Source organism: Micropterus dolomieu, linkage group LG14 (assembly GCF_021292245.1).
Source record: "Micropterus dolomieu isolate WLL.071019.BEF.003 ecotype Adirondacks linkage group LG14, ASM2129224v1, whole genome shotgun sequence".
Classification (NCBI taxonomy): domain Eukaryota; kingdom Metazoa; phylum Chordata; class Actinopteri; order Centrarchiformes; family Centrarchidae; genus Micropterus; species Micropterus dolomieu.
In genome coordinates, this window is record NC_060163.1 from 23,864,281 (window position 1) to 23,879,810 (window position 15,530).

The window sequence follows — 15,530 nt, forward strand, 5'->3', positions numbered from 1 at the left end:
TCCACCTCTGTTTTTTTATTATAATCACTGAATAAATAGAACAATTTCTTAGTTAGATATAAATTTAATTGATAAAACTCAAAGTAAGAAATACACATGTACAGTAGCTGCTCAAAGTGCATTTCATGCCCCTGTGTGATCAGTAAATCAATTATTATTATTATTTTGTTAATCCATTGATTGTTGTCTGCTCATCATATTCCTGCTTAGAAATGGTTTTGCACAAGCAAACAGCTTTAGCAGCTCTGTGAAGCTGGACTTGCTAACATGCTCACAATGACGATGGTGACATGCTGATGATACTCGTGTTCACCACCTTAGCATGTAGGCATGCTAACATTTGCTAATTAGCACAAAACACAAATTACAGCAGAGGCTGATGGGAAAGATTTTTAGGAATTTAAATTCAAATGACATGAAGATGACACTAGATAAAAAGATCTTTACTTTGGTAAAAGTATAACTTTATTAGCAACATTGTAATGCTACAATATCATATACTTTATTACTATACTATTAATGTTGAAGCTGGTCGAGATGGAGATAATTTTAACTACCAAAACTACCTTGTACCCCTGTAAAAATCTAATTATAGGATTTTAATGTGAAAAGTAACAAAAGCTGTCAGATAAATGTAGCAGTGCAGTAAATATTTCCCCTGAATTATAGTGAAGTAGAAGTATTAAGAGCTTAAAATGAAAATAGTCAAGTAGAGTACAAGTACATCAAAACTGCACTTAAGTAAATGTAATTAGTGACTTTCCACCACCATGTTGTTGTGGAAAAAAAGCTCACAGCCTTGTGTTCACATTAGGGGTCCTTAATGTAACAGGATGCTAACAACCTGGTACTTTCAGCTCAAAGTGATGAATATACAAAACCTTGAAGAGAATTTGTCATAAATTACTTTTAAAACAAACAGAACTTTGAGCAGAAAAATTCTTTTTCTGAACCATTTAGCTAATAAAATGACCGCAAATGGATCAGGTGAGAAATCAGAGAAAAATATAAAGTGTTTAGCGATGATTAATTATAAATTAATGCTAAAAACACACTTCAGTTAAGTTAAAAGTATTTACGCTTAATTTCTAATCCATGACTTCCAATTCCGGAATAATATCATAGAGGATTTTAACATTCAGTAAGTGAGATTCTCAAGTTAATCAGTTTTAAATCCTCATAAAAACAAAACAAAAAACATACTGTATCCTGAACCCTATTTCCACTTCTGACCTTCGCTTGCAATGTCAGCTGATGGACAGTCTTTTTTAGGCTTTCCAGCTACGCTTGAATAGAGATTATGTTAATCCTGAAGGTGAAATTAACCTTGTAGTGTCAAGTTACTGGTGAGCTGTGGCAGAATTATAGCCCAGCTCACTCTCTCCTCAGGGTCCTGTGGGGGGTTTAGACTTTAAATTACCAAGAAACACAATTGCTTTTATCTCCTAAATTTACTTAATTGTGTTTACTGTGTGTCCCTCGGTAGTGTTTGTTTTACCTTCAGAGTGCCGCAGTGCCCTAGATAGATACACATCACAGGCTACAGATCCCCGTTGGATAAGAATCACAGCCAGGAAGATTTTTTTTGTTGAATGTGAAACTTATCTATACAGTATTTATGGATATTACAGCAAGTATTGGTTATAAGCCTCATTTTTATACATTATCTAAATGAAAATTAAACACACAATTCTTCCTCATCTGGAAGGACAAAACCTTTTAGTCATGCTAGCTGCTAATGTTTTGTTGTTTTGGGGTACTTTAAAATCTTTAATGTGTCTCATTAAGTTTGATAACATTAGATTTATTCATATATTTTTATGTTTTTAGACAGCCCTTGGTTATTTTTAAAGATTCAATCTTACGATTAGGTTTTATATTCGTGATTTTATGTTTTCATTTTTGTTTAATTCAGATTTAGTTTAACAGCTAAAATGATTAGTCCACTCATCCATTTGGGAATCAAGAGAAATTCATCGGCAGCTATCATATTTTTTAAGAAACTTTGGTTCAAGCTTCATAAATGTGAGTTGATACCAAAGAAAGAAAGAAATGCCTCATGTCTTGTACGTCATGTGACCATCTCATAATAAATTGTTTAGGAAAAGGTTATCAATCATCAATATTTGAAAAGACAGAGACATAATGATGCTGCCTGATCTAATTTGCTTTGAGACAGTGGATGGCACTGAGTAATGTGAATGTATTAATATCATTAGTCTGTCAATACTGCGTTTTTAAAGTCCTTGTTCAGATGGAAAGCACGCTCATCTGCTCGAAGACGCTCTGTTTGTTCAGGAGCTGCTAAAACAAAGCGGGATGCTTCATGGATACAAAGTCATGCCTGAGAAATGCATCCAAGCTGGAGTTGTGTTGATAAAGCATCAATAAAGTGGAATAAAGTGCTCACAGGGTGCTCACAGTGACAACGCTAACATGCTGATGTTTAGCAGGTATGGCTAATGTTTACTACCCTCAAGATCTTAGCTGGCTAATTAGCAATACTTGCAAAGTGTAGCAGAGGTTGAAGTAAATTAACATTTTGGCCTGATAATGTCGCATGATTACCGGTTAGAGGATCACAAAAGTTATCCTGAGGGGAAACAAGAATGTATGAACCAAATTTCATGACAATCCTTCCAATAGTTGTTGAAATATTTCACTAAAAACAACAAATATTAACCTTGTGGTGCCGGTAGAGAAAAAGGATTCATACTCTGGGGATCATGTACATCTGCACCACATTTCCTGAAAATGTGTAGTTGTTTTTAGTCTGGAACAAAGTGGTGTACTGACCGACTGACATCCCTAAAGCCACGCCACTAGAATGGCTAAAAAACATAAAATATTAATTTCACCCTTTGAGGAACAGATTTTCTTTCAACAGAGAACGCCAGACGTGTAATTCACAGAGCCGACCTGTTTCAGTTGTTTGACCTTAGAAGCTGCTGTGGTGAAGAGGAGTTCAAGAACAGTTCGGCACCAGAACAAGAAATCGTTTTACATTCACAAAAACATCAGCCAAAAAATCTCATGTCTAAAATATCTACAGAGACATAAAAATGGGTCAGATTGTTTAATTCTATGACCCAGATCATGTTTCAAAAAGTAGTTTTTGACTGGTGATTACCAAAAGAAAAGAATGAACACTAGTAGTGACATTTATCTCTCGTTTCCAGCTTTTAAACAGGCTGAAGCATCTCAGGCGGCAGTGATGCAATATTCATTCTGTTACATTATTCGATCTTTCTGTTGCCATCTCCCGACACAAACCATTTTTCACAGCAGGTGAACTACTTGTCTCGTCTTCCCAACATCACGCCCCTTTTTTCTGGCACTTCATGGTGGATTATATCTGCCGCAGCCCTACTTTGTGTACACACGTTTTGTTTTTGTTTTTACACTTTTCTGTGTCTCTTGCTAATTTGTATGCTCATGCTAATTTCTGTATACACAATTACGTAAACAGGATGTGCCCATGGGGAAGACGAGTAGAGGAGGAAATCAAGTTAAAGCTTGTTTTTAATCTCTTGTTTCTGGTTGTGCTGGCAGGAGTGCAGACTTACTGGTGGTGTTGTATCTGACACCGTAGAACATCTCTGGACAGGGTCGCGACACCATCTGGCCAGCGCTGCTCCTGGGCCAGCAGGTGCCAATGCCATCGATGGAGGTGTCACAGTAGAGTCCCGAGCCTGAAGTGAGAGGACAGAAATGTCAGACACAGACATGCCTGGCATGGCACAGGACTACATATAGCCATGGTGAAATTCTGACAATGCTCCAGTGATGTTGGCAATATACTGTGGAGCTGAATAAGCTGTTTGTGTACACAGGCTTTAATGATTACTCCTGCGCTGCGTCGTCTCCCGTGGCTCGTCACCAAGTCTATTTCCAGCATTGTTCTCATCTTTGATGTTAGTCCTTATAATCTGAGTTCAGATCAAACTTGTCTCCCTCGTGGGGTATTCCACAACAACTTTGCTTTGTAGAAACCGCATAGGGAATCAGTTTCACACATCTGAGAAGAGCAACGTGTCCAACTCACCGCTCCACTGACCTGTGGCATTGCTCAGGGTTTGGTTCCAGGAGGAGGCCAGGGAGTGTACTGCAATCCAGAGAGAGAATTTCATCAATAACCTCAACCATTGTTTACGCAGTTTAGAAGAAGCTATGAAAACCTCATTAGATTCAGCTTAACAGCTACAACGGGTGAGCATTAAAGGGCAACGGTAAACACTGGTGACAGACCTTTCCTCGAGCAATAACAGGACGGTAGCAGCAAATATGAATCTAGACGTGCCCCAAGGGTCAGGCTATTATTTCTGTAATAACTCAAGAAGATTTAGACAGAAAAGATCCGGAAATAAGGACGTTCTGCAGGGCAAAGTTGGTGCTTCAGATTAATGCTTTCAGATGTTTTATTAACCGGTGTTTTCACACCTGTTTGTGGTGAGAGAATTAATTTATCTCGGTAAAATAAGAAATTAACACAGAGTAGTTTTAGAAACTGTCCTCACAAGATAAACAAAATTGGTAGTTCGCTTACATCTAAATTTAGGTTATCTTGACAAAGAATTCTAGTGGCAGCATGAATTATGACTCTTCTGTCGGGAAGTTGCTTAATAAACCCTTGTAGTGGTGTATGTCTGCATCAAGCTGTTCACATCCTCTCTGGTTGATTTACATTTACTCATCTGGCAAATGCTTTTATCCAAAGCGACTTACAGTACATTTGAGGAACAACATACAAGCATCAAACAAAGCATCAAATACAGATCTACAACTGACAAAACATACTAGTAAGAGCAGCAATAAGTACTAGTAAGAGCTCATAGCACATATCGCATCAATGGGGTAAATACCTAGGGAAGGAAGTAAGAGTTAACAAAAAAGTACAATCGATACAGAATAATTGTAGGGGCATAGAGCACAGGAAGTGCATGTTAGTGGTTAGGGGTTAGAGGTTTTATAAGAGGAAGTGTTCTCAGAAGAGATGAGTTTTCAGGAGCTTCTTGAAGTTAGAGAGGGACGCCCCTGCTCTGATGGCGTGTGGTAGCTCGTTCCATCATCGTGGTGTCACAGATGAGAACAGGGACTGGGATTGCTTTGTGTGAAGGGATGGCAGAGCCAGGCGGCGTTCGTTGGAGGAGCGTAGCGGCCGAGAAGGAACGCTGTATCATGGAGCTTAGGTAGATGAGTGCAGACCCTGTAGTCACTCTGTATGCAGCATTAGGGGCTTGAATTTAATTCTGGAGGCCACGGGGAGCCAGTGGAGGTCACTGAGTAATGGAGTGATGAGTCCTTTTGGGCTGATCAAAAACCAGACGCGCTGCTGCGTTCTGAACCATTTGTAAGGGTTTCACTGCACAAGCTGGAAGACCTGCTAGGAGGGAATGGCAGTAGTCGAGGCGAGAGATAACCATGGCCTGTACCAGAAGCTGGGTGGCGTACTGAGTGAGGTAGAGACGGATTTTCCTTATGTTGTATAGAGCAAAGCGGCACAACAGCTGGTCATCAATCATGACACCCAAGTTTCTCACCACCCTGGTTGGAGTGATGGTTGAGGAGTCAGTTTGTAGTTTGATGTTATGGTGGATAGATTGCTCGGCTGGAATGACCAAGAGTTCAGTCTTAAAGAGGTTTAGTTAAAGGTGGTAAGCCTTCATCCATGCAGATATGTCCGAGAGACAGGCTGCTGATCCGTGCCGAGTCGCTGGGGTCGTCTGGCGGGAAGGATAGGTAAAGCTGCGTATCGTCTGCGTAGCAGTGGTATTTAGAAAATATTTCTAAATACCTAACTATTTAAGTACACTTACTAGCAGTGCTGGGCAGCAACACATTCTTTTTTTTAATATATATATATATAAAAAAGGCAGCAAAACAACATTTAAAAGTTACATTTACACAGACATGACAATTCAACACATAAAAACCTCTTCCAAGACACATTAAAGAATCCAGGCTATAGGAAACATCAACACTTCTCCTTAAAGACATCTGCAACCAGGGACTTTCAAGAACTCTAACCGTAAGTGGTACCAGCACCTCTAACAGGAAAATATTTTGTAAGGAGTTCCATTTTTAGGGTGCACAATATGAAAAGGCAGTATTTCCTAACTTGGAAACAACCCTGGGGACTTTTAAAAGCAGTAGCCTGCTAGACTGTGTTTGGTAACTACTGACCGCAAAGTTAAGGAGGTTACAAATTTGCAAAGGACTGCCTTGTAGATAAAAACACACAAGATGACACATGAGAGGATGATCTACATTACTTACTAACATGTTACAGGAATGTGATGACTTTTTCCAGAAAAAGTGCTGCTTTTTACAGTTTTATCATCGTAAACTGAATATTCTATAATATAGTGAACACGTTCTAATCTCAGTGCGCCAAACACGGACACTTTGAGAAAGCCTGACAAAGTGTCCGTATGTGAAGCCTTTAGGTTTAGGAAACTACTTGGTTAGGTTTAGAAAAAGATTCTGTTTTGGGTTGAAATCAGTGCATTGCGTGATGATGGATGGGTTACATTGGAGTTACATAAAAGCCCAGGGCGTCTCATACGGATGCTAAAGGGTACTTTGTGCGTCAAATACCAACGCTTTGTCAGGCTTTCTCAGAGCGTTGGTTTTTGACGCCCTGAGATGGCTCAATATAACATTTATAACCAATGTCATGGTCATGTCATTTTTTACTATTTTCTGACATTTTATCGCCATTCATTGACCATGAAAATACTCGTTAGTTGCAGCCCTGTGATTAATTGAGCCTGACAGATTCAACTGACCCAAAAATATCAGATATAGCTACTGATTTCTTGTTTAACATATAACGTCAAATTAAACACATCAACTTCCTTTCTGTCCCCAAAAAATGTGTTGTTTAAAAGTAAAAAGATAATAATAATCAACAAATTAACTGATAATGAAAATAAGCGTTGGCTCGACACCCAGCCAAGTCATAACAGAGCAATGTGACAGCATAATTACAGCACAGACATCACTGTCATTACTCGTCATTAAGATCATTCCTGTGCATTTGTGCGTGGCTGTGTGTGTCTAGTAACCATTATTGTACTAGTGAGGTCTACACAGAAACTGGATAATAATAAAAGACATTATCCACAAGGGGAAAGTTGTGATTGAGGACGAGGGTTTGGCATTCAGTTGTCAACGGTCTTGAAATGGAAAAGACTGAAAATCAATTCAACCCTCACAAGTGCAGAAGGGTGTAAGTGGAGCAACTGGAAACACTCAGGTTGGCTTGTGCTAGGATAAGAGTGGCTTTTAAAAGAGTGTAACAGTTGCTGTAGTCTTCAACTTACATGAGACATTTCCTGTTAGCATGAGCAGAGCTTCACATGTCAAATCTGCTAAACAGCCAGACGGCAGGAGGCTTATGATGGCGCACACCTACAAAACAGAGAGGACGACAACACAATCAAATATTAAACATGACATAGTGTAAAATACAACTCTCCCCTGGAGTTTGGATTCCTTTAACTCCTGCACACACGGGAGATGATGTTCTGATGAATCAAACGGAAAGATTCTTGGTGCCCTTGAGCAGCCGACACATGTATTAACAACTCCTCTCGCATAATTTGGAGCACTTTGCCCTCTGTAATCATTTTTCCGCATCAACACTCTTTCATGTTGCCAGATGCAAGGATTCAATAAAATATAAAGGCTAAGAAATTACTTGCTGCCTTCTCGGATGATTGTGATGTCAAACTCAAAATATTTCTGTTTGTGCATCGATGTCGTGGAAGCAGCTAGCCTACTTTGCATGTGTGCAGAAGGGGAAAGACATTGAATAATGCACATGATTATAAAGTCAGTAGGCAGCTCAGGAGGGGTTTATAGGGTCTTGTGACAGAAGTACCAGCGTGTTTTTGCTTGTTTCTACCACAATAATAATGTGAGATGACATCTGCTCCATTTGCTGCACACACCAGGATGATAAAAGGTGGGAAACTCTTTTTGAGCTTTTTTAAAATGACAGTTAAGTGGGATTCAGATTAAAATTTCATCCTCACACTTTGATCTCAACTGGATTTCTTTTGGACGAGTGACTGCTGGGAACCAGGAAGGTCGGAGTACACACATTCACTGTGTGAATGTACTGTACTGTGCTTCACGGTGACATCTGGAAAGCACTACATCTGTCAGTGCCATTTTATGAGAGGCACAAAAGACCACAAAGTACCGTAAAATGTGATTAGTTTTGTTTTTGTTTGGACTAAACTGGCCTCTCTAATTGACCCCAAACTAGGTCACATGTCCATGCAGCTGTCCTTGAGTATACGCTGCTCCCTGTGGACACGAGAGGGCAGCTACTATTACCTATAAAGGCAATGTTTCATTTCCTCCTTAAATAAAACAGTCCTATCAATAATGCAACATCTCAACCAACAAACAGTTCACATTTTTGTCGACAGAACAAAATTCTTGCTTTAAAATTCCTTTGTTTTTCGTGTCATTAAATCACACTAAAAGTCACGTTCATCTGGTGGTTACAGCAGCGTGAAACACCAGCTGTGTGTGTGGTCACGTCATATAAAATGATATTCTGCCCCAGATTTCAAAGAAGGGTTCGTGATGGCTATTTCACGCTCAGTGAATTGTGGGCAGGTATCAGAGCACAGTAACCTACTGTACTGGCTGTCCACCTCTGTCCATACAATTACAGCTCAACAACTGACAGCCACAATGTAAACAATAGAATAAAACCAGCTGGTAATGCGATGCTAATATGAATTCAGGGGGCCTCATTTCAACTCGCAGTGAAAGGACCTGAGACAGTCTCAACCCATTTTATCACCAAGTAATGGAAGCTACGAGATTGAAAAAATAAATTAAAAAAAATTCAGGGATTGTCAAACATAACCTGGCTCATTTTAAATGTATTCAAAATCCAATCACCAATTACTAAAACTGATCACGGGAGTTGCTGGTCTACCGCAGCCTCAGTCAGTTAGTTTGTATTATTGTGTGACTTTGGTATTTTAAAAGGGTTAAAAACACAAAGGCCACACAATAACACAAACTAACCAATCAAGGCAGCGGTAGACCTGTGAGGTAAAAATACTGTTTTTATCAATAGAGTCTGGTGGTTTTGACAAGAGTGTTATAGCGGCTGTTTCTGGTCAAATGAAAAATGGTTTCTCTCTGTAGGGATCCTTTCCATAATGCCGTCAGACACTTGTTACAAAAATCTGAGCCTGTCAGCGTCAAAAAAAGGCAGTTTAGTCCATCGGTGTCAAAGTTGATCTCCAGGAGAAACAGATCTGAAAGCAGCACAGAATGACTGAGAGATGCATTGACTTATATACTGTTTATACATTTTTAAATGTCATGTGCCACCTGAATTTTGTGTTTCCTTTTACATAAATAAAAACATTTCCACCATAAATTGGTGCAGAAACTTTCACCAGAATGCAGGAAATGAAGTGTTTAATGATCAAAATTTAGTGGGGGAGGTCCCCTCAGACCCCCCACTCATACAACACTGTTTAAGGATCTTTTTGTCTCGTTCCCATGAACCTAATATCGCGTATCGGGACGTCTCGTGAGCCAAGTGTCACACCGCTAATCGGGGCCCCTATGTCGCCACCACTTTTCAACACAAAGTGATGCCTTTAGTTTACTCTGATGGGACGCAACTGATTAAAAGGATTACGCTGCAGCCCTGTTTAACTGCAGTGCACTCACTCAATAACATTTAAAATAATTTGTCCAAGTTATAGTCACATAGATATAAAATCATTGAAAAATAGGGTTGAAGTTGCCCTTTTTAAAGTATTTAAGTCCCTTCTAAAAACATTCTTTTATAGGACAGCCTTTCCAGATTTTTGACTTTATTTTATTCTATTTTATTTTATTCTACATATATATTTTATATTTATTTTAAACGTGTATTTTAGTCTCTTAAGTGTCTTGTATTTGTTTTTACGTGTTTTATTGTTTTTAAACTTTACACTTACAAAGCACTTATTTTTGAAAAGTGCTCTTCAAATAAAGATTATTATTGTTATCAATGTAATTTAGTATTTCTATTTCAGCAAACTTTACACTTTCACATATCAGAGGCAAATATTGTACTTTTTACTTCACTGCAGTAATTGTGTCTGACTGTAGTAGTACAAGTCACAGATTCAGATTAATAGTACAAAATATAACCATTTTCTAAATTATGATGTAATGTTTTTATATATTCTTTTGAATTTAATCCCTGAGGATCCCCAGTTGTGCCTTCTTGACAACTGTGCTGGTATTTGTAGTCCAAGAGAGATCTGAAGCGATGTGCGTACCCAGGAGCCTTTTCCGTACAGTCCCCATTGATTATGAGTTCTCTTATTTTTGCGGCGTTCAGGACTAGAATGTTCTCTGAACAGCACGCTGTCAGTCTTTGGACGTCATCCCTGTAGGCTCTCTCGTCCTTTCCAGAGATGAATCCAACCACGTGTCGTTCGCACACTTGATGATGGTGTTGGTGGAGTGGGTGGGGACACTGTCGTGAGTGTAGAGTGGCAGGTGGGTTCAGCAGGTTTAGTAGCCAGTCTATGAAAAGCATCCTCACGTAGTTCCACTGGTGTTTAAGGTAAGGCAGTGCAATGTGAAGAGTAACGAATGGAACACTTATAATAACGCCTTTCTAATCTTACAACCACTTAAAAGCACTTTAAATTGCCAGTCACATTAACCTCATTCACACACACACACACATTCATTCACTGATGGCAGAGGCTGCTATACAAGGTGCCAGCAGCAAATCAGAAACAAACACTCAAACACTGAGGACACAGCCTTCGGGAGAAATTTGATGTTCAGGATCTTTTGACAAATAGGCGACCCGCTCTACGTTTATGCCACAGCCGTCCTGAGCAATAGCGAAGGCATCTTCTGTAGAGCTATTTGCTCTGTAGGTAAACTGATATGGGTCAAAGGTGGGTGGGAAGCTGGCTTTGATGCGCTGCAGGACCAGCCTCTCGAAGCACTTCATGATGACCATGGGTGATACCGCACAGCAGTCGTTGAGGCCGCTGATGACAAGGTGGCAGTAAGAACGTTACCTAAGTCACGTGATGACTCATCACATATGGACGCATGATCAAGAGCCATCATCGTCAGTTTGTAACACACTGGGGATCCCTTTAGCGTCATAGTTCAACGCATTGGGAGAAACCATGTAGTGTCAGTTTTTGACGGTAAAGGCAGGTATGCCTATATGATATTTAACGGGAAAAGACTGAGTAAGGAGGTGGACAGAGGGCCAGAACCACGAGTCTGAACCAGGAGACCGGGGTTCGTGTCCTGTGTGAAGCAAAAAGTGAATATTAAATATTTTTATTTAAGTTACGTAAATTGACGTGACGTTAGTTGACTTACGTGTTAACTGACGTACGTTATTACGCACATAATTTTTTAACCCAAACCACGATCTTTTCCTAACCTTAACCAAGTACTTTTTATGCCCAAACCCAAACAAACTGCAACGTTTCACGACTTTAATAATGCAATGTTTCAATATGGAGATGTTTGGAAGCTCTTTTATTTTGAAAGTCTAACCTGACGTTACATTTTTATTGTTGCCAAGCGTTGCTAACTTGATCGCAGTGCCCTAAACGTCAATAAATGATGCAAAAGGGGTCAAAAAACAACGACAAAGGGCCTTGACCAAGCGTCAATATGTGACGAGTCGGGAGTGAGAATGTGTTGGTTAAACACGTGGTTAGCATTGTGCAACGGCGGTAGTTAGGGTAAGGCAACAAAACTACTTGGTTAGGTTGAGGAAAAGATCATTGTTTGGGTTTAAAAAACTATGTTAAGTAATATGACGTAAGAAAGGTCTGCCAACTCACATGACGTAACTTACATGACGTAACTCACCTACGTAACGTTATTTAACTTTGAAATAGGTCAACATTGATTTATTTTCCCCTTCTCCTGGATGAAAGTTCTTTAGTCGTTTCTTGCTCGTTATACTACAACACATTCTCTCTCCCAACTTGCCACAAATATGCTTGGTCAAGACCCTTTGGCGGCGTTCTTTAACGCCCTGGGTACCCCTTTAGCATTTTAGCATTTTGCAGTTTTTCCAACGTTTATGGCTCAGCAGTCAAGTTAGCAAAAATAAATAATTCAACATCCGGTTAGACTTTCAAAACAAAAGTACTTGTTAAAGTTGACAATGTTGACATTGTGAAATGTTGAAATTTGGTTAAGTTTAGGCAAAAAACCTCCTACTTGGTTAGGTTTCGAAAAAGATCACGGTTTGGGTTAAAATAACTACGTTACGTCAGTTAACTTACGTAAGATAAGTGACTTATGCAACTTACATAACTTAAACAAAAACATTGAAATTCCACTTTCTGTTTCACACGGGAAACGAACACCTGTCTCCTGGTTGAACGTCCAGTTTTGGGCCCATCATCCCCCAACCACCTCCTTACTCTGACTTTTGTGTTGAATATCCCACATCTGCCATTAGCATTCAAAAGCGACGCTACAGGGCTTCCCCCCAGCGCGTTACAAACTGACGCCAATGGGTCTTGACCATGCGGCCTTATGTGATGACTAGGGAGTGAGAACGGGTTTTAAACTACGTCACCTGACTTCCTTTGCTCCTGTCATACTTAACTACGGCCACTAGAGATCACTAACAATAAATGTAAATATGGGCGGTGATAAGCTGCTTAAACGATCAAGCAACACGTCCATTTTACTGGTGAAGTCTGCACATTCCTTCAACACCTTTCCTCGAATTCACGCTATGAGCACACGCCTCACATCCTGCTCCTGCACTGCGAGCATGGGGCTGTTGGGGGCTGGTGACGGTGTTGTGTCTCTCTCCGCTGCTTTCACCACTCTGCTTTCTTGCTTTTGCTGGTCTTGTATGTAATGGGCTGGATGCCCTGCCACACCCTCCGTGGGTCTTACTGGTAAAGTGGTCTTCAGTCTTCCTCTTGTAGGCTGCTTTAGCATCCCTCTTTTCAGGCAGCAGCACCACACAATAATTATAATATAATAATATACATGATTCCGAAATGTCCCATAAGTAGTGCTATACTTTTGGTACTTTAAGTATATTTGGTGCTTGAATGCAGGACTTTAACTTGTAACAGAGTATTTTTACACTGTGCACTGAGGTATTGCTACTTTTGCTTGAGTCAAAGGTTTTTTTCTTCCACCACCGTAAAGTAGAAATACTCAAGTATCTCCACACTGAATTTGCAGTACAGGACTTAAATAAATGTTCTTAGTTACTTTTTGACCTTAGCAGACATGTGATAGCCTGTGTGAGTTGCTGTGTGTGTGTGTGTGTGGGGGGGGGGGGTGCTTGACTATTCTTAGTGAGGCAGCTCTTCTCACACAATAGGAAGATGAAGTAATTCACCTCAGGCATCTGTAACAACATCAGCATGTCTCTTCTGAGTAGAACAAACCTCTCGTTCCTATATTGTTCTCTCTCCATTTTGTCCAGAAGGTGCCACAGCACATGATATTAGATGACTCATCTCAGGGAAGACTTTTTGAGACTGAAATATGTTCATTAAAGCGGAAGTGAGAGGGGTGCACTTGCAGCATTAGCTCTAATCTCCAGTGTCCCAAATCCGGGTTTTTCGGCATCAGCATTTGAGCTCCCAGCCCCAGACAGGGGAGGAATCGTGCCACTTGGGATCGTTTTCTCATGCCATCTTAAACCAAAGTCCTGGTTTCTGTTTCGTTGTTTACAAGTAAATACATCATTTGCAGCTTCAGCTTTTCTTTAACCTGCTATGATACAGATTGTTCTTAATACTCAGAGCAAAGCAGAGGGGAGGTGGGAAAAACCCCTGCAAGTCTCTGTCAGGATTACTGACCTGATTCAAACATTTTAGTTCAGAATATTTCTTCTTGCTTTTAATGTGTGTTTTTTTTTTTTAAATAGCTAGAGATGGAGATATCCAAAACTGACATCTGGATGGGATGATAGTGTAAAATCCCCTCGCATCAAGATTATACTCATCTGAAATCCGCGAGAATAAGACAGATCTACACGCTTTTATTAAGCTATTTTAATTAAATGTCCGAGTTCAGTTCAGCAGATGAAGTCTAAGCGCAAAAGGCGCAGAACTTACCTCAAGCAGATGGAAGCATTTGCGACGCATTTCCAGACCTTTATTTTTCACATAATGTCCATGTGTGTCATTAAATGTCTTCTTATGACTTGATTATTATCCGCCTCCCTGCGGCCGAGCACACCCCACTGAGATTATCCTTTCAGTTTAATTGTGCAAAGAAAAGTCGCAGCAACACAATTGGTGTCAGAAATATGTTACTGTTGGAAATGTCACTTCTGTCACCGGAGAAGGCCAATCAGGTGTCCAAATGAGCTGTCCAGATAATACCAGAGGTTATGATCCATTCAGATCATGTAAAGCCCAGGAGCAGAAACACGCGTGTTGGTCTTCAGGTGAGGAAATGTTCTTACCGTCCGGGTCGGTTTCTCGTGAGCACTCAAATGAAGTCGCTCCGTCAGTTTGTGTTACCGGACTGGAAACCGAATCCACCTTGGAGAGCCGCGCGCCATCAGACGGACACTACCGCACCTTTCAGGGCTGGCCCCGAACCAAAACTCCTTTTACATGCAGGGGGATCCACCGCAGGTTACCCCGAGATACACCGTGAGGTCCAGCTGCTCCACATCCAGCTTCTGACTCGTGCGTGGAGCCGCGGTGGTGCTACAGATCGTCACTCGACGCGCCGCCCACGTTGTGCCACTTGCGACTGAGGAATAACTCAATTCCTCGTAGTGGAGTTAATTATGCAACGGCTGTCCGCTGTTCCAGTTCCTGATCTTTAATCTCTCTTTGCAATCCAGACGTCACTTCTATGGGAAAGTTAAAGGATGGACCCGGGGTAGACTGATTTTGGATGGGAGGATCCGCGCGCATTGCTGAAAAGAAGAGAACCTCTGATTAAGCATCCAAGAAGGGGAAGCCTTTTAACACGTGTCCCCGTTTTCAGTGAATTAGTGCCATGCTCAGAGTTAACAGATTGGGCCGTGGGCTAAAATGGACAGATGGTCCGACTGTGTCAATAAAGTTAAGCATCCCAGAGGATCGTTTTATATAAAATCCAGTGCAAAGAAGTTCCGGAAACATGCTCTTTAAAAAGTGACTCATTTCTACTCATGAGGTACAGAAAACTGAACTTCAACAATTGTCTAGTGGGTGCGTCAAAAGATAATTAAAGGGAATCAGAATTTGGTATATTGCCAGTTACACATTTTCACAACGAAGGAATTTGCCTCCGTATTTAGTTGCTTACATGAAAATTAAATATAGAAATATAGAAACAGTAAAGAGATCAAAATGGACAAGTAGGATTCTAACAAATATAATAAAGAAAAAGTAATGGAAAAAAGATACATACAAGATATTACCAAGAATGTGCAAAATTTTGAAATATTATTGACTTTTCTCTCATTTTAGCTCATACTGGACCATTAAATCGGAAGGCTTTCTTGCAACTAGGGGGCAGCA

The 15,530-nt window shown here is 40.3% G+C and overlaps 1 protein-coding gene across 3 annotated transcripts in view; it reads right to left on the bottom strand.

Moving 5' to 3' along the window:
• Positions 1 to 14,937, bottom strand: part of LOC123983599 (corticotropin-releasing factor receptor 1-like) — a 62,180-nt gene extending 47,243 nt beyond the window's left edge. Inside the window, exons 1-4 of one of the 3 annotated variants that reach the window (XM_046069871.1) lie at positions 14,477 to 14,937; positions 7,326 to 7,413; positions 4,046 to 4,105; positions 3,567 to 3,692 (exon numbers count right to left, since the gene is read on the bottom strand). In XM_046069871.1, coding sequence (XP_045925827.1) covers positions 3,567 to 3,692; positions 4,046 to 4,105; positions 7,326 to 7,347 — 208 coding nt within the window. In that variant the 5' untranslated portion in view covers positions 7,348 to 7,413; positions 14,477 to 14,937. Of the gene's footprint in view, positions 1 to 3,566; positions 3,693 to 4,045; positions 4,106 to 7,325; positions 7,414 to 14,123 lie in introns of all 3 variants that reach the window. The other 2 variants (XM_046069870.1, XM_046069869.1) reach the window with 2 other exon arrangements.
• Between the last annotated feature and the right edge of the window lie 593 nt (positions 14,938 to 15,530).